The 25,961-nt window shown below is 33.2% G+C and overlaps 2 protein-coding genes across 3 annotated transcripts; both read left to right on the top strand.

Moving 5' to 3' along the window:
* Positions 1-2,004: 2,004 nt before the first annotated feature.
* Positions 2,005-4,062, top strand: LOC138319896 (uncharacterized). Its single transcript, XM_069263015.1, has 3 exons — positions 2,005-2,119; positions 2,502-2,873; positions 3,765-4,062. Exons 1-2 carry the CDS (start codon positions 2,077-2,079, stop codon positions 2,867-2,869), a joined length of 411 nt encoding a protein of 136 aa, XP_069119116.1. The 5' UTR covers positions 2,005-2,076; the 3' UTR covers positions 2,870-2,873; positions 3,765-4,062.
* A 10,898-nt stretch (positions 4,063-14,960) lies between these two features.
* On the top strand, positions 14,961-17,911 carry LOC138317498 (uncharacterized). Of its 2 annotated transcripts, none has more exons than XM_069259221.1 (3): positions 14,961-15,118; positions 15,769-16,169; positions 17,722-17,911. In XM_069259221.1, the coding sequence occupies exons 1-2, from the start codon at positions 15,076-15,078 to the stop codon at positions 16,164-16,166; spliced, it is 441 nt and encodes a 146-aa protein (XP_069115322.1). In that variant the 5' UTR covers positions 14,961-15,075; the 3' UTR covers positions 16,167-16,169; positions 17,722-17,911. The 2 variants fall into 2 exon arrangements, with proteins under 2 accessions (XP_069115322.1, XP_069115323.1); XM_069259222.1 differs by having other exon boundaries at positions 15,769-16,173.
* The last annotated feature ends 8,050 nt before the right edge of the window (positions 17,912-25,961 follow it).

The following is a 25,961-nucleotide window of genomic DNA, read 5'->3' as shown; positions in this document are numbered from 1 at the left end:
TTGATGAATAGAGCTAAAACAAATACAAAAAAAATCCATTTTTTAAATCAGAAAAATCCAAATCACAATCACAAATCAACAAAAACTCGATTACGTTAATGAAACTCATTCAACAAATGATAGTTAATGCAGGTGTATAATGTGTAGTAAGCTATCAATGCTTCGAGTGTTTTAGTAGGAGGTCTTATAAACGTGGTCTTTTCATTCTAAACTTCCGGAATTGTGGCAAATCCATTTATATTGTTGTTATGATGTAAGAGTTAGTGACAGTCTAACGTTTGTGTATTTCGTGGTGTTGTCACTCGTCTTCTTCGGTACATAAACAAATGTTAAAATTTGGGAGATAATGGCACATAACATTAGTTTTAAAACCGTTTATATTTCACGTGTTCGCATACTATCCACTATCCAAACAATTTACATTTCGGCAACAGGTTTTATTTAGAGATTCTTTGGGGTTTTTAATTCAAGCAGATAAAAAATTCATAACTTTATTTTTTTTTTATTTAAAATTTATTGTAAGAACTGTTTATTGTATAAATTGTCATCTGTTTCTATCATATGACGCAAATATGTATGCATGGAATAAAAATATTTTTTAATGTACGAAAGTACATATCACTTGTGTTGCCTAAGCTACATCTTTGTACAAGAATAATAGATAATGTCTGGTAAAACAGTATTACCGAGACAAACGTTAGACACGTGAATTGTTGGCGTTTATAGGCTATTTATATAATTCATAACAGTGTTACAATGCATGTACGATGCCAGAAATATGAAGCTTTCTTATTTATTACGAACTCAATTGTAGAAAAAGAAAATAATTTTGAAACAAAAAACAAAGATTATGATAAATGTATCTTTACGGTTTTATATCCATTCTGGTTTTGTTTTAAGAGCAATGAAAACAAGTGCATGTTTGAAAGATAACAGTCTAAATGATGTAAAGTCAGAATGAAATTAAATCAAAACATGATTTTTTTCTATTCTTTATATAATACAGGAGTAATTATATAAACAGAAATAAAAGGTCCACTGCCATTCCGAAACAAGATATTTAGTTTATAAAAAACAATAATAACATAAGGATGTGTATATCGATGGTCTTACATGAAGTAACACCATCAAATAAATGCGTTTCCCTGCGTTATATATGTTAACAGTGAAAATACAATTTGCTATTTTGCCGTCTAGCGCAGTGACAGACAGCTAATGTGCTGTACATTAGGAAGATGGCGTGAAACATAGCAAGACCTGCGTTATGAAAATTAACATTTAATTTACTTAAATTCAATTGTTCAGAAGGTGATGATAAGTGTAGTATTTACGTTAAGCTAACAATTGTTTAACATTTCCATTAAAAAAAGCCGTTTCGGTTATGTATTGCGCCTTTTCATGGGTTCAAAAAATAACTTTCACGCGCTTTGTACCACAGTGTATATATTAATGTTATTGTGTTTGAGTCCGGTGAAGAGAATATCTAACTAGACACTTTGTCGGTAATAAACTTAATTGATAATTGACCCAATTTTCACTGGACGCGGCAATCCTTCTACAGTCTTCCTATTTAATAAAACATATATCAACGACAGCATGAATCATGTGGTGTATAAGTAATAGCCATTAGTTTCACACGAAACTGAACGGTCATTCTGGGGTCAAACTTTGAATCGATGATAACCTTAGGTGTAATTAGATCACGCTGTATGGCGTAATTTGACTTGTTTTCTGACCTTTTTATGTGTATTAATGTTCACGACCCGTCAAGCCCAGAGTTGCCTCCCTTGATTCAGTATAACGTTGATGACCCGACAAAGGTCATGCGATCAAGACTGTGACACCTGTTACGTGCATGCCCACTGTCCGGAGAAATTATCCCTCGGTGGCGATTTATCACACAATGTTAGACGAAGGTTTAACGACAATAGCATGATCACACGATTACCATAGCCAGTCCCGTCCCGTTTGTCTTGTTTCCAATAAACCGGTATAAAAGGTTCTGACCCCATACGATCGTCACTGTTAACCTTGAACACGACAGTCACTGACCACCGGCACGGACAATCCCGGACAATGATTAAGGCAGTTCTTATTCTTGCCGTTATCGGCACTGCACGTGAGTTTATAACACCGTTATTTAAATATTTCCTTGTGCAAAGGAGAATCGCAATTTGTTATCATTAACATGTAATTACATTTAAGAGCGAATTAATCTGAATTGTCACAGATTGTAACAACTGAGTATATTGTATTTAATATGTAAAAAAAGTTATGAATATACCAAACTCCAATATTTCGAATTGTTAAGTGTGTATTAGAGTATATTTCGGAATACCATCGAAATTTTAGGAAGAAAAAAATCATAGAAGCTTTGAGCTTTACATAGTTACATATAAAATCGTTAAAAAGTTTTCCGACACAAATTGCTGTATTTTAAAGAAAAAAAATGGTTTTATAGCATTTGAAAGCACACCTTTATCACGTTTGCTTGGTTACAGTTTCCCAGAATCCGTCAATGGTCTACTCGACACTCCCGGCCGGAAACTCAGCAGCAGCCGGTGCAAAAACTATTTCCGGTTTGCCTACTGCCAGACATGCTGGAGCTCATGCCGGGAGACAGACAGCTCTCCAGGGACAGAGACCAGGACAAGAAAACATCTTCATGAACATGCTGAACAACCCAATCCGTCTGTGCCGCGAGACTGAGAACTTAAGGGCCGTACCTTGTGCCAATAACAACAACATCTGCAATGTTATCTCCATGATGCAATACAAGATGCCAAATCTCCTCAAGTGCAGTCCCATGGGTATTGGGTGCTGTCTGAAGGATTACTTATCTCTCCATCTGTCAAAACAATTGAGATAAACAGGTATAGTTTTCTTTTTTCTTATTACGAAACAAGCACAAAAGGATGTTTTTCATTTACCTGTTACATAAGTTAGGTACCCCATATTTTAATTGAACCATCTGTTTACACAAGATAAGCCATTTCAGTAGTAGTCATTGCTTACTGAAGGGGTTCTTGCCAACAACTGTGGACGTATTGCCATATTCCTGTTGATTTTGCTGTGATTTCTATAGCTACAGTAATTTATTCATGCCAGAGTCACTGCTTGTCTGTAAAAATTATCATTAGTCAACATCTTTGTCTAATTGTATTTCTTACTTTCGCGTAAACTTTTGACCCCTTGTATTTTCTATTTCCATAAATATATTTAGTTTTGACGGCGTTCTGATAAATAGATTGTTCTATTGTTAAATTGCACTATCAGGGTGAAGAAAAGGGTTTTACAGATATCAAATGACCAATAAGAAAATGAATGTATTTATATACAAGCGGATTTTAATTGTTAAAAGTGCAAATAATTGAATATCCTTCAAATATTCTCCAATTAAGAAGAGCCTGTTTAAGTTGTTAAGGTGTTTCGTATAGTGTGATTTATAATAATAAAGGGTAGGTAACTAGATAACGAAATCTAAATTGCTGAAACGCTGTCTTTGCACCACGACGTCTAGCATGCACATTTCCGTGGGTGTTATTGATGTTTTTCCTAATTTCTATTCTAAAATCACTTGTAATTGATTCCTTCGCACTTTCAATTTCAACATGGTGTGACATTAATCAGAATAGGTTTATTTTATGGACATCAGAACTTGTTGGTTGTATATTTTCTGTTCCTTGCTGCAGTGCCTGCTGTTTGTGTACCGCAGTGTAGCGCTGTTTGTAACTAGAAATATAAATCCATTTGTTTACTTTCAGAAATTTGGAGCTTGCACCAAATCTTAGAAAGGAAATTCTCTGATCAACACCCAGAGCGAAGACCAAGTTTTTTGATGATGTGAATTCGGACTAATTCGGTTTTCAAAGACTATTGTTGCTCTAATCCAATGTGATCTATATTCGAGTTCGGTACCATGAAATGGGCATTTGTATAACAATTGCGGTACCGTTAACATATTAGTAATTTATTTCAACAGATATATATTTTATATAGATATATATTTTATATATTGTTGTTGCTGTTTTAAAAATTAAATTATTTGTTTTATGAAACATATACGTTGTTTATATTATCTATTGTGATAAAATCTTCGCATTGTGGTAGCTTTCAGGGCTCCCATTAACCGACGGAAAACTAAGTAACAAGTGGAGTCGGTGTCTGTTCATTCAAGCATTCCTGATTTTATAAACGAAACATCTTTGTTCGTAATTTTGTATCCATCCAGAAAAAATTGTCATTTATTATTTAAAACTATTGGCTACGTTTTTTTTCTTCCTGAAAAGAGAATCTTTTTGACGTATATGCTAAAATAAATCAATTCGGTTTTCTAAAATAAACACAAAAAAAAAATAATTAAGAAGTTAAGCTTATGGGGCGCATAAACCAATATAATGTTTTTCAAATAAAACACATTTTTCTGCGATTGATCAAATAGAAGTGGACATTGTGAGGATAATCCTCTCATACCTCAGGCCGTTTTTACTATAAAAGATGTATATTATGTTTAAATTTCAATTGTAATAAGCATTTATTTACTCAGAATTGGTACTTTAGTACCCTCTTGATGGAAAAACAAATTATTCAATATCGTCCTATCATTGCAAACTTTAACGCTCTGATATAATGCTTGTGATATTTAATACAGTTGCATTTCCATTTCATGGTGAAAATTTGAATAACATATCACAGATTGCACTAAATTGCACTTATATCCGACACAAAGATGATCTAAGCTAAAACGACTAAATAAAAAAAATATATGAACCTTTTGGATGGCAACAAAGTGTTTTAGTCCAGTACTAATGTTTTACGCATCATTTCGATATAACATGAAATGATATTACGCCGGAATGTAACTTACGTTAGGAATTATGGAGTAACAATACAGTTATACATCTTAATAGCAACAGTGGAATATAAACTTTATTGAAGAAGTTCAAGAGGATTTTACATATTTTTTGTTTTCCCATGTACATGAGGATGGACAAGACACCTACAATTTGTGAAGGAAATGATATTCATTTTTAATGTATTATTATTATTTTATTAATGAAGTAAATGAACAAATTCATTATTTGTATTTATCTTAAGAAACCAAAACTAAAGTGAAATATCAACTTACTCAAACGGAGAACTAATATCGTAGTCAACACACTGAAAATGATTATACAATGATATGACTGCCGCCTTGTGTCGTCACATCACAATAATATCATATATTATAATACTAATGAATATTGATGAAGAAACGAAAATGGACAATTTATCTAATATTTCAAAGCACATTAAAGTTAATGTTTTTCTCTGCACCACATCATTCATTGTTAGATTGTGATATCCATCTTTTCTTCACGAGCTTCCACTAAGTCTATTAAGACCATTGAGTCCTCTGAGACGGGACAGTTAGACTCCATAGGTACCAATATAACCAATGTCTTTTGTATAATTATTTATCAAACTAACAATACCCAAAATGTTAGAAGCACTTATTGAGATGTTGAATTATTAGCATTTTGGAAAATATGATTTGTAGCAATAGATGACCTTCCCAGAAAACGAGAGACGTTGTATACATGTAGTGCACATTGAAATGAGATTAATAGTGTAATAGTACAATGTCATTTTTGATGTTTGATACAGTGCTTTTGTATGGATAGAAACTCTCGCATTAATATTCAAATTTCTTTTTTATGTTTATTCCATATTTTATTATAGCGTAATATATCTTCTTAAAATAGATGCCCATTCTATTTTATTTCTTTATATCCTTGCCATTGGTGCTGATTATTAATCACAAAAAATAAACAACGATTAAAAATATTGTCTGGAAGAGAACATACAAAGGACTTTCATTAAAATTTTGTTGGAATTGTAAAATCTTCATTTTTTTGATTGTTTTAAATCTCCACAATATTGTAAATAACACAATGCCATTTGACTCAGATTCTAATCAATCTTCGTGGTAATGATACTTCTCTATATTAGAACAGATATGCTCACAAGATCGTCGTTTGGGAAATATGGTTCGTGAAGCATGCGTTCTAGACAATAACCGTCATATATGGAATGGGAAACCAAATTGAATCAGCTACCGGTCAATCTGATGTGATTTATCTGTAGTGATGTGGGACTGGCTAATTACAGGCGTTATAACAATGTATTTTTGGGTCAGGTGTCACTGTGGCCATTCTTACCTGTCAGGTATATTATGAATATTGCTACATGGAGTGGTCCTAGCCTTCGGCCATTCTAAGGTCAACCTAATAGTAGAGATGTGCCTCTAGCCAGCCAGGATGAGAAGTCGTGACCGTGTTAGTCATGATATAATAGGTAAGTATCATTGTTCTGACACCAATGGTAAGCCTACACACGCTTCCTATTGTGTTATTTATCACTAAGACGGTGCAGACACGATCCGTTACGAAAACATACATAAGTCGTGTATTTCCGACTGGGATACTTTCTGATATACAGGAGATTTAACTTACACATCTATCTAGGGAGTCTTAACATAGATGGCAAAAATGAGGAAAAAAATCATTAAAACGGGCAACAAAAACTTGTACAAAAATCACTGGATACTCGATATAATCACTGGAAACTCGATATCAAATTGCAACGTTTCATAATATGATCTCAACCCAAATCAATCCTTTTCTTGCATCAATTTTACAACGAAAATAATTTGATATATCATATGTCCGTATAATTTTACATGTGTACGGTGATTAAGCAGATGTGACCGGAAACAGTATTGCTGAGTGTATTAATTATGACCACTTATCACGATGCTTCGGGGAGATGAATGTTGGGTCCGATATAGCCGACGAAGGATTATTTACATAACACTTTACATTAGAAACTAACCTAGCCTTGACTATGAAAAAAATTCAAACTTAACTCAGATTTTAATAGTTATATTTAGAATACTTATATTCAAAGTAATATTTAGAATAATTATATTCAAGCTTATATTTAGAATTACTTTATTTAAAGTTATATGTAGAATAATTATAATTAACGTTATATATAGAATAATTATGCATAAAGTTATATATAGAATAATTATGCATAAAGTTATATTTAGAATAATTATATTTAATGTTATATTTAGAATACTTTTATTATGCTGCCAAATAAGGAATTTGTATGACCTTGTATTCAACCCACCGTATGACAAGCCAACAAACAAGGCTAGATAAATTGATAACACAATCTGAAATAGTATCACAGGAGGGAATGAACTCTCGTTTTATTACCTTAATTTGTCTACGTCACTTTCAAGACGAAAACATGATTTAACAGATTATACATAGTATCTATTAAACACGTGTTTATGATGTGTAGCCATGGAAATAGTGAATTTAATATTGAAAGTATATATACATATGTAATATTGGTTATGTACGTTATACGATTTAGAGAAAACGTAAAATGCGTTAATACTTCAATGATAACAATAATATAATACTATGTTTCTTAAATCAAAGCCAATTAGGAAAATGAAATGTGATTTCTAGCATGGTATCATTAATCCATACGACGGACTGATTTAGTTGCTATAACTAAAGAAAGCAAGTTTCCAGTGGGTTCTGTGATGACTAGGTACATGGGAGAGATTGAATGATGTAGTTCTTTCTAAATAGAAACTTATTTCACCAGCCACAAACATTGAGAATTTTCCTTCTAAGAATATTAATTGTATGTAGGCAGAATAATACTAAACATCGGTAAAACTATCCACTTTGAATCAGAACCTTGAAGTAACCCCTGACTACATTCAGTAGCCAAAGAAAAGTTCCTACGGATGACAGATTTGTGAAGTGCTGGCCACACCGTCCTTCCCTTTTTTTACCATCCTGACTGGTGGTCGTCATGGGTACGTGTACTCAGTAACCACCCCTCCCCATTGTTACAATCACTGTCAAACTGTTAGTCCTGAATGGTGGTCGTAAAGGGTACGTGTACTCAGTAACCATCCCTCCCCATTGTTACAATCACTGTCAAACTGTTAGTCCTGACTGGTGGTCGTCAGGGGTACGTGTACTCAGTAACCACCCCTCCCCATTGTTACAATCACTGTCAAACTGTTAATCCTGACTGGTTGTCGTCAGGGGTACGTGTACTCAGTAACTGCCCCTCCCCTTTGTTACAATCACTGTCAAACTGTTAATCCTGACTGGTTGTCGTCAGGGGTACGTGTACTCAGTAACCATCCCTCCCCATTGTTACAATCACTGTCAAACTGTTAATCCTGACTGGTTGTCGTCAGGGGTACGTGTACTCAGTAACTGCCCCTCCCCTTTGTTACAATCACTGTCAAACTGTTAATCCTGACTGGTTGTCGTCAGGGGTACGTGTACTCAGTAACCGCCCCATTGTTACAATCACTGTCAAACTGTTAGTCCTGACTGGTGGTCGTCATGGGTACGTGTACTCAGTAACCATCCCTCCCCATTGTTACAATCACTGTCAAACTGTTAATCCTGACTGGTTGTCGTCAGGGGTACGTGTACTCAGTAACCATCCCTCCCCATTGTTACAATCACTGTCAAACTGTTAATCCTGACTGGTTGTCGTCAGGGGTACGTGTACTCAGTAACTGCCCCTCCCCTTTGTTACAATCACTGTCAAACTGTTAGTCCTCCCATTGTTACAGTAACCGCATTCCCTTTGTTAATATCCCTGTCAAACTGGTGGTCGTCAGGGGTACATGTACTCTACTGGACTAAACGACCATATTTAGATAGCAATATATTCAATAGGCTGTCAGCATAAACATTTACATGCATCATTTTCGGCCTATCTTGAATAATTATACCATATACAACAAACCGACACTAGCTGCCAATAATAACACTTGCACTTATAACGCGTAATGGAACGATAAGTTCAGTGATTTGTATATTAAATGTTCTTTTGTTTAAACAATCCCCATTATTTCAGATCGGCTAACGATTATTTCTCCGAAGTACAATAATATCCATAATTTTCTATCCCAAATATCTACCTGGTAATTGATATCGAAGGACACATTATTAAACTTTTACATGAATGTAACTATAGAAAACCAAAAAGATTACAACGCCAGAAATAAGAATATTTTACCTGTAGAATAATGATAACTTTAGCTATACCTAGTTCAGTAGTATTTCAGTTAAAGATGCTCCACCGCTGACAAATGGTATTTTTTCACTATTAAAAACAGGAGCAGACGATTTAGTATTTTTCTTCAGTTACAAAAGTTACTTACTTTACACCATTACCACTCTTGAAAAGTTTGAGCTTTTAATTTTACTTCAGGTTAAAAATATAAAAAACAATTAATTGCATCCCGAAAAAATACCGTACCACTATATCCTATATGGAATGAAGTACTGAATGTGCATGCACCAAAGGCAAAATAAATTATTTCATATTATTTTTTGTGTTAAATAGGCTATTATTTACACGATTAAATACCAATTATTGTTCAAATGATGAATATCATTTATGCTCTGTCCGCGGTGGAGCATATTCAGTTAATAATTTCAAGCAGTGCTACGTGTATAAGTATGTGTCGATTATAAAATATCATTGAATGTAGAAAGCTTAAAACAAAAAAAGGCACTGGTAACTTTCACTGTATGTGTCCCACATGGGGATCCTTTTTAACCCTTGTTGTTTCTACAAAAACTACTCAATAGTCTTTTTTTAAAGCAAATATCCGGTTATTTTAATTCAATTGTTTGTAGGTAAATTAATTTTAGTATCCGAAAATTTAAAAAGAAAAACAACAAAGTTTGATAATATTCACAACTAAGGAACTTATTTTACTTATATTTAAAAAAAACAATAGAAACTAACTTTTTCATAATATGTTTTGAGAAAAACTACAATTTCAGTTGTTCTTTGACACATTCATAGTATTTTTTTTAAGTATAAAAACAACAACACTATATATATATATATATATACATATATATATAAAAAACATCAAACAAACATAAAAGAGGTTGTACTTTTATTACAGAAAACATGTTAGGCGGTGCTGCTTTAATGGCATGTATCGATTTTCATTCACGTGCTAAAAATGAAATGTATTTTGCATTTGCCCACCATCATAAACTGTAATGCATAAAATCAAAATCGGGTTCAGGTCATCTTGCTTCTCCTTCATTGGACTACTTTGTTTTCAGTTAAAAAATGTTCCAGTACAATACAGAGACATAGAAACACTTAACTTACAGAAGTGCTCTAACACTTTTCCTGAAATCGTGTTGGCGTGATAATAATGATCGCCTTGACCTGAATAAGGTGTCCTGCGTTCATGGCCATATGGATGTTTTTATACCTTTTTATGTGGGTATTGACTTTTATGTTCGTTCATACAACACATTGTCAATGAAACTAATATAAATAGCTTATGTAGGCAGTTAGGTGATCAGAAAGGCGACAACGGTTGGAGAGTTGTCCCCGCGGCATCACAGTGGTAGCATATAACGCTCACCAGTGGCTACAAAGAACCAAGAGATTCATATCCAAGGTGGACATTGCTGTTGTATTTTGTATATATACGGCCTATAAAAAAGGCAAACAAAATAAAATAATAATATCATAGGAAATAAACTCTGTATGTTTACATAATTCTGTTTCGTTCATCTAGGATACGTCAATATTCAGTATACAGTTACGATGGCAGTTTTGAAGAACAATGTTGGAAATTTCTGATTTAATAAAACAGCAACATCTTGATAAAAATTGCTAAAAAGCTAGACGATAATTATTTTTAGCAATTGTTTGGCAAGTTGTCAATCATGACAAACAGATTGGTTATTTATAACTGTTTTTTCGACATATCGTCCATATTTTAGTAGAGTAGATGAATATATATACATACCGTCCCTTTACTGTGACAGTCCCAGATTTATGCTACATTTACATTCATTTGTTGTATTTTGAATAGCAATATCAATATCTGCCATTTTCTTCACATTTATTACAAGAAGAAATAAAAACTACCTGGTTGGTTTTGGTATACGAGATAAACAGGATTTGATAGTAGAAATGAGTGTGCTTATAAATGCTTGTTTTCGGGTAATTCACTTTCGCTCACAGTATATCTCTCTTAACATTTTATCAGATAACGCCGGATAGATGCACTGAGAAAGAAAAACAAAACAAAAAAACGTCAGTGTATTATTGATTGCGGATTTTAAAAACATGCTATTTGGACACCTATTATTATTGCATTTGTCAAGGAACATGTATTTAATTGAATATACTATTACAACAATTTCCGATATGTTTCTTTATTCAATTCTTTTACAAATGAAGATTTTTCTAATTTGCAAAATAAAGCGGTTATATTTTGAAAAGTTTAAAGTCTTTCGTTGCTTAAAGTACATGTATGTGTTAGTAAGCTTAAACTCTTACAGTGACAGTTTTACTACTACAAACATATGTATTTCTAATCTTTTAGAACTTTAGTATGTTTTCGTTGTTGTGCTTCGTTATTTTGACATGTCATGTAACAATTATTATCACAAACTCACCGAAAACAGTTAAGTCAATATATAGTTCATCATCGTTTCACTCACGAGAAGATAAAAGTTAATCTAGACTAGAGTATTTAATGTCGAGTTGATTTGATTTTCTGTATCAGTTAGTTTTCTGTAAAACACATATAATGACGTAAAAATACGATAACTGTATTGTAAAAATATTATCTTGTAGCGTCGAATCCGGTACAAATGCATAGCCATTTCCGCTTCCGATAAAAATGCAATAAGGACATAAATATTAATCATTTTTATTTATGTTACAGAAATTGAAGATAGTATCATGTCTTTATATCGTACAGAAAGTTTTTTTTTCTTTCTTTCTGCCTTTCTTACCTTTCTTTTTGTATTTATTTACACTTTTACTTGAAGGACTTTGTTCATGGTGATCACTGTTTAAATGTAAACTTTGATTTTACAATAGCTTACCTTATTAGCGAAATATTCAGAGTAAAATAAGGTGATTGAAACTTTGCAATAACTCTCAATCCGCTTGCCGAAGGCTTTTAATTATTTCGCTGGACTTTATCAAAATACATGTCACTTTCGTCTTCTTGGACTTTCTATTATTAATTATTTATAATATCATCGTATTTGTGTTATGCATATATCTTGATAAATATATAAAAAAAAACTGCCTTGGAAATTTGACATATTTTGTCAACACGGTTTGGACTGCATCCTTACCCCATATTCAGAATTTGAAATAGTATTCTCATCCTACGTACATGAATGTGTAAGAATCTCGCATTAACAGGTCTATTTAAGGAAAAACACCTTCAACCTAAACCAGTGGTAAACAAACCAACCCAGGAACGTGTGAAAGACACCATATTTTTTCTTTCTCAGGTGTGTGTATCCTAAACAGTACATACAACAGCTGTCAGCACAGACACGCGGACAGTCGTGATTGTTTACTTGCTACAAGTCCCGAAATAGAAAATGTCGGTTTTAATCACGTTTATATGTGGACTGACAGATGTGTGTAGGGACCGATTGTGACTCCTTAACAAAACGCCATCATGTGTCATCATACATATACCATACCTAAGATGTGTGGTTAGGGATTAAAGGAGCGTGTCTTATAGTACGTAAATGTTAATATTAGGATGTATAGCGATATATTATAAGTACATTGTAGGATTGGAAATATTCTTGTTAATTTCAATGTTTCAAAGTTAATGTGACGGTGAATAAAATGTATCAATTATCATCATATTTGTTTTGATTATTACGTAAGTATTTATCATGGAATTATCAAAATTTGAGAATATCACGATTCAGTCATACAACGACCACCACTCGTTAGTTTGAGTTTTTCTTTCGGCAATTGCAGGGGATTGGGGGGGGGGGGCGTTAAATAATCTGTTCACCTGTTTGAATTTAAGCTTTTCTACTGCCGACAGAAGACACAAGAAGTAAGAATGTCAAGCTTTTTTTAATTAGGTCTCCTCTTGAAGGTCACAAATTCGTAGTTACGTTCGTTGTTTTCTGTTTCTATCAAAGCTGTATCGACATCACCTAAAAATCGAGAAATATTACCAATAAATTGAAGTGGTAAGCATGGTCAGTATAAAAAACCTTAAGAAATGTCCATGGATCAGTTTAGTCCTTACTGATAGGTAATGTCCTTACACCAGTCGTGCGGGTGTTCTTCATAAATCTTAGTCATTAGTACAGAAAGGTGTAATTTGTACTCTACCTGCCATAAACAGAATTAATTAAACACGAATAAACATTATTTTACCAGGGCATGTCGCCGTAATTACATTTGTAAATAACTGTAGTCTTCATTTTTGGGTAAACTTAAATACTTAATGTTTTGCAGAAAAAAAAAACCAATTTACTATAATTGCTTTGAGAAGGAACTTGTTTTAGGCCCATCTTGTGAGATATTAACTCTGGTTAGTACTGTAACTACTTCTTATGGAACCGTTCGTGGTTGTATTAATATTTGAAATTGAAGTGCTCTTGGCAATTAATACACATACATATATAAGTATTAATTTATATATGTATTAACTAACTCCCTGTCGTGTGGGTATTATCTACGTCAATGAAAATTGGTTTAGAGTAATGGATCCACTTTCGTTAATTAATTTAAGTCATTTGAAGGGGGTAGTTTGGAATTAAATTGATGATGTCAGTGTAAAACATAAGGCCATTGACACCACTTTCAATGGTTATTCTACACTGAAGCAAACTAGTTATATTGCTATTGTCTTTGTCTTCTGTTCAGCGCTGTTTTACACCTTATCCGCCATGACAAGGAAGCCCACGCCCCATGTCGATATACATGTATAACACCAACCGATGCAACCATGTCATATATTGCTGTCATTTTTTGTGCATTACAACGCCATTATGGACGGACTGTGGAGTGTAAAATCTGTATATTTGATCAAGGACACCTATAGAAAAAGCAGACTTATATGTCCAAAAGGATGACAAGGAAACACACTAAAATTGACGGAAATTGCCATAGGATCTAACATATATCCTAAATATAGATATATGTGACCATGCACGTAGATACAAAATGTGTTTGGCGTTCGTTGAATTACAAAATTGCAATAGCTTTCGTAGTTTTAAATTTTGACGTTCAAAGCGTTAGTCCTTCCTCAATGATATTTTACCATCTGTTTACCTATTTACATTGACTATACAGGCCACGTAAGAAACAACAAAACAAGTCAGGATATTTACACCATTATAGCTGAATGTAGAATCGCATAAAAGGTGCATCGTGATGTTCATCTTTTCATTTTTGCCAATTATTTAACTATTTCGTGAATTTCATTTATAATGTTTAGCGCTATAACGCACAATAAATTTTATCAGACACGACATACGTTATGTTGACACGTTATAACCAAAACAATGGCAGGCGCTCCTTTAGGTTCCAAATGTGTTGACAAGTAGCCGTAATAGGCTTGTCTCCACAGACGTGACCAGTCTGACAGTGGACGCACGGCCGTTTACACCTAATAAAGGTTTACCTTATTAATGGACAGGTCTGGGTACACATTACCTTTACTTCATTTTTTAAAGTCCAGTTAAGCGTTGATTATAGCGGTAACCGGTACGGATTAAAATAAATATAATATGGGCCCCTTTAGGGGTAACTTTTGAAAATTCAATTTATATCTTTAACTTTTTTTTTTATTTTGAATGTATATTCATACTTTTAAATCACGTAGAGTTTTCTTGGTGAAATCAATGACACGAAAGTTAAAAACAACTCAAAGCAATCTAAAAAATAGCCTAATCATTTTAGACAGAAAACTAGATAAAAACCTAATTCCCCTTGTTACGTCCTCGTCTGAATCTCTGTAATTAATTGTTTAATTTGTATAAGGCTTTTCCTGCATGCCGCTTTGTATGATGTGTGACCATGAGGGACAGTCGTTTGTGGACAAAACAATGCGTCACCAGCTGTCATATAAAAGACCTGGACAGGTATCCAGCGCTGTCAGTCCTCCAGAATTACACTTCACCTCACTGATCACCCAAGCCATACACTGCAAATATGAGGGAGATTATTCTTCTGATCGTTGTTTCGGGAATCATGTGTAAGTAGTGTAATATTTGTCAGTTTGGAAAAAAAAATTATATTAAAATTTTCTTAAATGTTAAAATTATTAACATAATTTTCAATTAGAAAAAAAAAAATCATAGCAAGAAAAAGTCCTGATGTTTTAAAATTTCAATATGTAATAAATAGTAGTTCCGAAATTATGACTTTTGTACGTTATAAGTCAGACGAAACAACTTTCGCATTGTAGAACTTCTATAATGAAAAATAAATTCAAGTTATAGACAATTCATTCACTTATTCTTTTGAATTATTACGATATTTAGCAAAGCTTCTTTTTGCCTAAATAGCTTTAAATTTATGTTTATATGAATAACCAATTTCCTATGTGTGCCACATAATATCTACTGATGTATTTGTTTATCCTTTTGGATGTTTTTACTTATACTTATTAAGTGTAACTTAATTTTGTTTACATGTACTGACATTTCAAATAAATTGGAACTTATACGAAAATATATTTAAAATGTGTCGTTAATAATTTAAAGACTACTTAGTCTTGAATTAAAATTCTGATATTATCTTATATAGATACTTTGAAATCGGACAGTTCTTTTTTTCAGTTCTACATGATTTAGTTTTTCAAAATCATTTTGATTTGTCGATATTATATTGTTCGTTCACTAGATGCAAACGCCCAGATGATTCCTGGAATAGGCGGGGCTGGTATGGGTAGAGGTATGATGGCAATGGGGGCTGCCGGAGCCGCTGGCGGAATGGACATGAAAAACTTATTGAGAACAAGAGTAATGATGAACATGATCAACAAAACCGGAAAGGGATCATTCTTCCAGAACATGCTGCACGTGAGAACGTTCTGTGAAGCTGGAGATTTCGTCATGGGGGAAGGAATTACAGGAATCATGATGGCCGATTGTAACAGGATGATGGGTTTAAAATGCATGAGAAGGTCCACGGAAAAATACGGCATTCCAACCATCCTAAAGTGCCAGCCTAACGGTCTATGCTGCTTCGACGGTATCAGGGAAAAACTACTAGCCAACTCAATGGGCGCTAAAAAATAAACAGTGAGTACGTCATGTGCCGCATTGGTGATATGCGCCTTTTTTGTTCGCTTTTTATTTTCTATAATGATCGCCATTCCGTGCGGTACATGCGTTATTTCAATACTTATTACCGTATAGAATGTTTACAGGCTATGATTTCACGAACATTTTGTTAACCCGTCTTATTTCAGTCACGGATACATGTTTTGTTGTAACATTAATTGTTTGCAAAACATAAAATATAACTTACAGATAAATCAAATCACACCAATAAAAGTTTTACACTAAGGTACTTACATAGAGAAATTCAGTAACGTATAGTCCCAGCCCATCTGGCGAATTCAATACATTTTTGTACTGAATACAATCAAAACATTTTTTTTAATAAATGACTTTTTATGAATTGTTTCCCCTATTTTCCTATATACTTACTATCATAAAGCAATATCAATTCAAAAGTACACATTTTCATCGTTGTATTTTTTTCTTCCTAAAATCAAAAATAATAATAATAATTCCGGTTACATTTTAGTATTGTACGTCTGTAGAAATCGGCTTTGGTCTATAATGACGGTAATCACTTTATTTCTCGAAAGTATTTGGTTTGTTTTAAAGTTATATGTGCCGTATTTTTCATACTCGCGAATCAAGATGAGTTTTTAATACGTTATTCATCACCAAAATTTACCAACTTTTTGAAAATTACAGTACTTTCAATGCATAGGTTTTAATTTTACATGTACAAATAAGAGCTGAAAATGAATTTTGGCAGTACTGCCAAAAATCATTTAATTACATCAATAGTGAAGTGAAATGAGTACATACGGTCAGACCATGAAGCCAAATTGTGGTCTACAATTTCATTACACATTTTTACAATATTATTAGTAATTGTAAAGTGATTTCTGCAGGTATGTTTCCATGTAAACATATTTAAGGCATGAAAACAACAATTTTACAGTACAAAATTTCTGTGTTATAACTAACGTTTATAAGTCATCTGAAGCCATTTGAATGATTTTTACAGCTTTATTCATCAAACCTTATGGTTTTTAATAGATTAACGATGAAAAAATAGCACGTCAAAATTTTCGCCCAGTTACGGCACATATAACTTGAATAAGAATATAAAGCAACGGGTTAGCTATCATTAGAGTATAACATGTTTTGATATCATAAATCTGAAATGGTATGTATAAAAAATAAAAATATGTATAACTGCACGTCTGTTATGTACCAATGCAATTATCCTCAGAATTGCTTTATTGCCATGAGATAATCACAGATGGTATTATTTGGTTGTATTTTTTGTGTCAGGATTAAGTCTGCGACCTTTTCCGAACGAATAAAGTCTTATGAAACTCTTCAGAAATGTTATTATTTTCCCCAGACTCTATGTTAATATTAACGGAAATTCATCGGGTCTTTAATAATCAATCTCAATGATTATTAAAACATTACTACATTGATTCTGAATATAACGTTATAAAATGTTTATCCAATTGTATTCTTTAGTTCGTCAATGTCATCATTGTCCATGTATGTAATACATTTGTTATGTTGTATGTTTCAGATGACTTGATAATATTGTTCTCAAGCTTACTCTTCATCAACTCCATTATACACTAGAGATACCGCGCCCTGGAAGATTTCCATAACATCATTTTCTGTATTGACATTTCATACTCTAAGTTAAATATATTTTGTTCATTCAATGGGACCCAGAGGTCATTGCGAATAAAATCAATTTTGTTGAATTTTCATCGGTTGTTTCTTGTTAATAAAATTCGAGCTAACAAAGACTTAGAAATAATTCAACAGTTCAATAAAAGTGAAATGGTTTTCCGATTTTTTTCCAGTTAGAATTCCGCAAGCAAAACGACAGTATTACCTAGTTAGCTAAGATAACATAATGTCCTTTCGGTACATGAGCACTGAATGATGTGGCCACATGAAAAATCCATTTGGCTTAACAAGTTTTCTATTCATATCAGAAACGTTCACCTTTTACCTTCGGACAACAATCCAAAAATATCGACGTAGTCTACTTCAAGTGACAGATACCTTGACCTTCGACCTTCGGAACAAAAACTCAATCTTGAACATATACTTTTCAGAAGTGGGATCTGCATCTATTTTTAGCAACATCAAAATAGCCACTTTATCATATTGCCAAATAACCAATGAGTGGGAGAGAATTCTGTTTTGTGTCATTCGTACATGAAATGTTCGGGAGACAATGATACACACTTATCATTTACTCTCTTAACTTTTATCATATCAAAAGTAGGTGCCAATAGACAATGTGAGCATTATGAATCCCAAGGTTAGCCATTTACACCTTTAACCCGTTGAAGGTCACTCGCTCCTGACAGGTGACAGATGACGTGAAATGTTTGATTTACGGTGTCCACATTAGTAGCTATCATTGGTAATATCTACCTATATAAATAGTACATATGTTATAAAATCATCAAACATTGATATAGGGTGTAGTGATTGCAGTTCATTGCTATAAAATATGTATTTCTTTATTTACTGCAATGTCTAGTAGGTTCTATTCTTAGACTTGTAAATCTAGGTCACACGGAGACAGACGATTGGAAAATACTGAATGTCTTTTTTAATCGTTATCATTGACAGAATAACCACCAAATTAGATCACACCTGCTGTTTATTGTATGTATTAAGTTCATTCACCAACTGAGATGTACAAAATGCAAGAAAGGCCTAGTCAGACTTTAACATCCAGTAAAGTAATGATTAACATTACTGTTTGTTACGTTGCCCTTCAATTAGATGATTTGACGGCGTCAGAAAAAACCCAGGTTTTTACATTATGTAAGAAAAGTATATTTCTCTCATTGAGTAGATACATTACTGGCGCTGATAAGTAAATATCTTGGAGCCTGTGTCCTAATTTTGACTGAGACGTTATTTTGGATCCGGTGTCCTAATTTTGACTGAGACGTTATATTAAACCCTGTGTCCTTATTTTAACTGACACGTTATCTTGGACCATATGTCCTCATTTTGAATGAGACATTATCTTGGGCCCTGTGTCCTAATTTTGACTGAGACGTTATCTTTGACCCTTTGTCCTATTTTGACTGAAACGTTATCCTAGACCCTGTGTCCTAATTTTGAATGAGACGTTATTTTGGACCCTGTGTCCTAATTTTGACAACGACGTAATCTTGAACTCTGTGTCCTTATTTTGACTGAGACGTTATCTTGGACAGTGTGTCCTTATTCAAACTGAGACGTTATCTTGAACCCTGTGTCCTAATTTTAACTGAGACGTTATCTTGGGCCCTGTGTCCTAATTTTGACTGAGACGTCATCTTGGATGGACCTTGTGTCTTTATTTTGACTGAGACCTTATCTTGGACCTTGTGTCCTTATTTTAACTGAGACGTTATCTTGGACCCTGTGTCCTAATTTTAAATGAGATCTGAGACCTTGTGTCCTTATTTTAACTGAGACGTTATCTTGGACCCTGTGTCCTAATTTTAAATGAGACATTATCTTGGACCCTTTGTCCTATTTTGACGGAGACGATATCTTGGACATTGTGTTCTTATTTTAACTGAGACCTTATCTTGGACACTGTATCTTAATTTGAATGAGACATTATCTTGGGCCCTGTGTCCTAATTTTGAATGAGACGTTATCTTGGACCCTTTATCCAATTTTGATGGAGGCGTTATCTTGGTTGGACCTTGTGTCCTAATTTTGACTGAGACGTTATCTCGGACCTTGTGTCCTTATTTTAACTGAGACGTTATCTTGGACCCTTTATGCTAATTTAATGGGTGATTAATACAGAAGGCCTTCAAACGCCCTCATAGTCGTACAATATTGCTTTCGTCATAACTCAAAATCCATATATACCATTTTTCGCTCACAGTAGAGAATATCTAAATTTCGCCTAATCAGAAGTTAGGGTATGGCGGCCATATTGGTTTACGGTCAACGATTAATAGGTGTGTACCACTCTGGACTGTGATAAATGTCTCTAAAATTATGATGAAGAAAAAGACGGATTGGAGAGTTAACCAATTATTCCCCCATCATTTTGTGTTTGGTGTAACCCAACTACAAGTAGTAAATTCGTTTTAGACAGCGGTTTTTTTTTTTTTTTTTTTTTTTTTTAAAGACTTTAGGTTTTTACGTTTTTGCGAGCTTGGCGAGCAAATATTAAAATCTAGCGACGAGTTGCATGAAATGACACATATCAGCAACAATCTACATTTCGAAGAATCTCACGTCAAAATGTGTTGTGAATATCCAGCGGAGGCGCCATTTTGGTCAGCAGTCTTATCATGGTGAAACAATGAAGTTCCCTTCAATGAAAATCTTTTTTTTTTCTTCTTATTTTTGTTATTGACATCTTAGATTGATACCTGTATACAATAATCATAATTTCGAAAAGACATCATTTGTCCTTTGGCCATATAGACATACTAACTATCACTTTTCGCTGTCGAAATTAGAATATATTAATAAATATGCCATAAAATATTAAAAACCTCCACTCACTCGCATCACCAATAGTTGGAAACCGTGCTGGTAAAAAAATGCATCTAAATCAATTTGTCCCGTTTCATCAAATTAACTATGAAGTGGAGCATTTTCAGATAACCCCAGTTATTCCCCCTAGTACAGGACATTCACTGACAATCACTGGTGCTGTATTGGAGATACCAAGTCAATGTTAAAGATGATAAAAAGGTGTGTGATTAATTTGTCGCTTTTGATAAATAAATATTATTTTTTATAGCTTGAAATCAGAATACATGTTATGACATTATACTGATCAAACACATAAGATTACAAATTACACAACGCATTGATAGCTTAAAAATCGAAATACACATAAGAGTACAAATCATTGATAGCTTGAAAATCACAAAGGCATAACAGCACAATTGCAAACTTGAGCAATCATTTACAAATGTTGCTTCTTAGATACTTAACATAAAATTGCATGTCATTTTGGAACATGTTATGAATATTGACGTTTTTCTGTCGCTTCTCACTGACCAAAGATGATTTATAAATGACAAAACCTATCAGAACCAAAATAAAGTTGAATTCCTTCAAATGGTGGTCCCTGTTATTTAAACCCAAAACAATGGACTTTTAGTGATCTGAAATTATCTTCCAAACCAATTTCGTGAAAATTTGAGTTCAATTGTTCCCAAAAATTATCTAGACACTTGCATTCTATAAAAAATGTAAATTATCATCAACTTTATTACAATGATAACATATATCTGATTCCTCTATACGCCATTGCTTTAGATTTTTTTTCTGTTGGGAATTAAATAATGTATCAATTTCCATTTGAACATTTTTAATTTATTATCTTTCAAAACTTTAAAAATAAAAGAAAATGTGTCTTCTAGTTCTGTTTGTTCAAATTGGAATTTAGGTTCCCAAATATTACGTATCAGAGGTTCTACTCCTTTATATTCTATAAATTTGTTGTAAATTGATTTATTGGTTTGAATGATAATACTAATGGTCGCTTCTTCATTCCTGTAAACTAAGTTGTTCATTTTATCTTTCCATTTTCTTGGTATAGATGACATTAAACTAGACATTTCAGCAATCCAATTTTGCCTGTTTTGAAGTTTTGTCAAAACGTGCATGTTGTTTATTTTACCCGTATCATCACACAGGTCTGTCATTGTTATAATCCCACTATCTATCCAATGAGGATAAATTAAAGATTTACCTCCCATTTTTATGTTACAATTTCCCCATAAAATGTCTTTATGTACATCCCCGTCAGATACTTCTTTACCATTTTCTTTTTCCTGTAATTGTATCCATGAATCTAAAATACTCTTATAGAAAACAAGTAGTTTGTCAGAATCATTCAGATGTTTAATATTCTTTACCCTCATTTTGAATATTAAAGATGCTCCACCGCCGACAGAGCATAAATGATATTCATCATTTGAACAATAATTGGTGTTTAATTGTGCATATATATATGTCTAATTAACACAAAAAAATAATATAAAACGATTTATTTCGTCTTTGGTGCATGCGCAATCAGTACTTCATTCCATATAGGATATAGGGCCATGGAATTTTTTCGGGATGCAATCAATAATTTTTCATATTTTTAACTTGAAGTCAAATTAAAAGCTCAAACTTTTCAGTGGTGGTAACGGTGTAAAGTAAGTAACTTTTGTAACTTAAGAAAAATACTTAATCGTCTGCTCCTGTTTTTGATAGTAAAACAAAATACCATTTGTCAGCGGTGGGGCATCTTTAAAGCGTCTTTCTCGAAAATATTGTAATAAAATCTAGGAACTACACTCCAATTTGATCTTGAATGTGATTCATTTAATAATCTATAAACCCATGAAATTCTCAACATATCTACATGAGATTCTACATCTCTTATTTTCAACCCTCCCTCAGAGTAATCTCTAATCATTACCGCACGTTTTACTCTGTCATTTTTATCATCCTAAATAAATTTGAAAATTAGTTGTTCTAATTGTTTTATTCTTTCCATACTAATATATTGCATTGACGCATAAAATGTTATTTTAAGAGCGAATTGACAATTATAATCTTTCCTAAAATAGACTGTATGTTTTTTCCCATTTTTGATCAGATAATCTATCGCATTGATCATTTTTCCTAAGTTTTCTTGATCTGCATTGTTTTATTTACCCCAAAAATAACCCCCAAGGATTTGACCGTATTTCTTGACATTTATATAATGTGATAGCTTTTACATTCTTTTTCATGCACTAAATACCATCGATTAGTTGTTATATTTGAAATTAATGACAATTTCCAATTCCTTTTAATAGCCTATGCCTATGTAGAACGGATATACGTACCCGGCCTACTATACCTTTCGGCCGGGTACGAATTGGTCCCTATGTGTCGTAGTGGAGCACTGCCTCTGATAATCACTCGGGCACAGTTTTCTAACCTTTTTTGTAGGTTCCAATTATTTTATGCATATACATGCATTTATATATTATTTTTGTCCAAAACAAACATAACTACCATTCTTAATATCTACCGTACCGCTCACAAGACATCAAATTCACAATTTGTGGACTTGCCGTATAAATTCCCTTCAGAAAGACCTTCATATGTATTATGTAAAAAAATAATGCCTCGATGAGAATTTGATATTTTATGTGGTTCAGTCTTATTGCCTTGTAGGTCAGCGATATCAAACAAGTACGATAAAATGCAAACAAACGTTTTATAATGGTTTGCATGATCATTAATTTGATCAGAAATAGTTGTATATTGTTCAAAAAAAGCAGATTGAATCATCAAAGTCATGAAGCGTATTTTCAAAAAATTCAATTGTTAAGTAAAACAGAAAAACATAAACAGGAAACCAATTCTTTATACAAGACCAAAAGTGTTGTACTTTCATATGCGCAATATCCCTTGATCTGCCTGGAGGAGAAAATAATTAAAATAATAATTAACTAAGATATGAAAGTACCAAACTTGGTATAAAATAAGCATATGAGTATGAACTGACCACAGTGAATATAATAATGACCACGATGGGCACGCAGTTATCACTTGCCCATACGATCATGTCTCCTGATGTATTCAAATCAGTCCATGATGGAGAAAAAAACTTTTTTTGCAATCCAGCAATCATATTTAAATGATATTAAGGAGATATGGAAAACGTGTTTATACTTTATCAAATGATTAGTTGCACTCTTGTGGCAAGAATCGAATAATGTAAAGCCCTTGCACTTTCTGTCAGAATTCAATTTTACAAAATCAAAGGACCATACTTCTTCGGTATAAATTTCACATTACGATATACACATTTTCATATGATACCTCATAACCCATGGTGAATTGCTTAAAACATTGCGTATAAAACTGTGGGACTAGTTGCGCCTATAAGAAAAAAATAAAAAAGTAAAGAAGAATGTACAATGTAGGTATTAAAGTGTCATAACCCTAATTCTGCAAAAAGTTGGAAAGTAACATGAAAACTTGCAATTTGATAAACATCATACAGAAAGGAATACAATGTTATATCAAAAATTATATAAAACAAAAACAAACAAAATTGTAGCTTTTTGTACGGAATTCCATTATTTTGCAATTAAACTGACACACAACTATCAAATATACATGTATTGTTCGAATATATTCACATCCCCGAGAAGGTTCACATAATGCTGCATCCCACAAAGTTTGACGAAAATCCGACTACAGTTGTTGGAGTTATTGCAGAAAATGTGTGGACGGACGAACGAATGGGTAACAAACGCTTTTTCGTATCAACCTTCTACATAATTTCTATTGTTTTATGCTATACGTATATACCCATTCAATCACCTATGACTATGTTCAAGTAACATTAATTATATTTTTGTCCATCTGAGAGTATTCATCTTTTACTCCACCGCCGACAGAGTATAAACGAAACAGATCATTTGAACAATAACTGATGTCTGATCATGTATACTGTATTTGCGTCTAATTAACACAAAAGTACTTCTTGCTCCACTCCAAATTTTTCACTAGGCCCATGTATTATTACTGTGTCATTTGAGACAGCTTGACGACTCTCGGAAAACTGGTATTGTCCGTCAATGGTCTTTGTTAGATATTTTTTACCATTTATTGCAATGGACGACACATTGAAACCATCGTCGATGGGGTTATATTCAGACTCCATTACATCTGGCAGTCCAGACATCATAAAACAGTCCTTGAAGCAGTTGCTTATAGTATTGCTGCTGTACAGAGAAGACTTTTATTTGGAATACTTAAGAACCATATTCGATGGGATTCAGATCCTTGGCGGTTTCCGGCGACAACAGAAGAGTCTTCGGATGGTACCTTAACTCTGGTCACCAAATAAACATTGTATTTTGAAGAGTATAAAATGTGTGCTTTCAAATATTCCTGAAAACTGGATAGTTTACTATCAAGGTCTTGGAATTCTTTTATAGGATCACCTTTGTAATTAGCCAGTGTAACATCGAACTCTGCTAAATTGTCCAGACTACTTATTGCACCTGGAAAGAAAAGCTTCTTCCCCAGATTTGTTAACGTTGTAACACTCTGGGGGTCATCCTTGTTGTATTCAATAGTTCGAACACCTCCTCCTGTCTTCGATGTTACAAGATGGTAACCACCTTTTGAATAATTCTGCCAGCCAATGCGGATCTTGTATATAATGTGTTCATGAGCCTGTAGCTTTGACCTAAAAGTTTGAAAAAAAAGTCAGTGTTAATTTTAGATAAGAATTTGGTCACGTGACATGTAAGAGTTGATCAATATAAGGAAACTGGTTTACACGAAACTAATTTTATTTGTAGATTCGTGAACTTAGCATTAAACGTTGTTCTTCTCTTAGATATACAAATGTAATTGAATTTCGAATTTGCTATTTTTCTCAGTGGTCAGTACTATACTAGTACATGCAGTTATGCTCAACTGGTTGTGTTTATATTTAGAACTACCTGTTTACATTTCACGTGACCTGGAACACATGCTTTAAACTTGTGGATTGGGTCAAGGTACCATGATGTACATGTCCTTTTTTGGGACTTTTTTTAAATTTCTGGAATTTTAGGATCATATATAGGCTTTACGTCGGATTCTGTAGGAATCCCTCCCTTAAAGTTAGTCTTAAAGTTAGTAACCGTTTTTATGACAATGTACTAGAAATGTGTTTTTACAGCCGCTAAAAGTAGGCGGGTTAGAAATTTTGAGCTGTGAGCTTTCCTGGACATGATTTATTATTGTTCTTAATATATACATATGTATATATATATA

The sequence above is a fragment of the Argopecten irradians genome, chromosome 3 (assembly GCF_041381155.1).
Source record: "Argopecten irradians isolate NY chromosome 3, Ai_NY, whole genome shotgun sequence".
NCBI classification, from domain to species: domain Eukaryota; kingdom Metazoa; phylum Mollusca; class Bivalvia; order Pectinida; family Pectinidae; genus Argopecten; species Argopecten irradians.
The sequence above is the reverse complement of the archived record's forward strand: the minus strand, read 5'-3'. Positions and strand labels throughout refer to the sequence as shown.

Excerpts from the sequence above, each read along its gene's own strand:
- LOC138319896 (XM_069263015.1), top strand. The coding sequence starts at position 2,077 with ATGATTAAGGCAGTTCTTATTCTTGCCGTTATCGGCACTGCAC. Across the intron at positions 2,120-2,501 it reads TGCCGTTATCGGCACTGCAC|TTTCCCAGAATCCGTCAATG; the intron begins GTGAGTTTATAA and ends GCTTGGTTACAG.
- LOC138317498 (XM_069259221.1), top strand. The coding sequence starts at position 15,076 with ATGAGGGAGATTATTCTTCTGATCGTTGTTTCGGGAATCATGT. Across the intron at positions 15,119-15,768 it reads CGTTGTTTCGGGAATCATGT|ATGCAAACGCCCAGATGATT; the intron begins GTAAGTAGTGTA and ends TTCGTTCACTAG.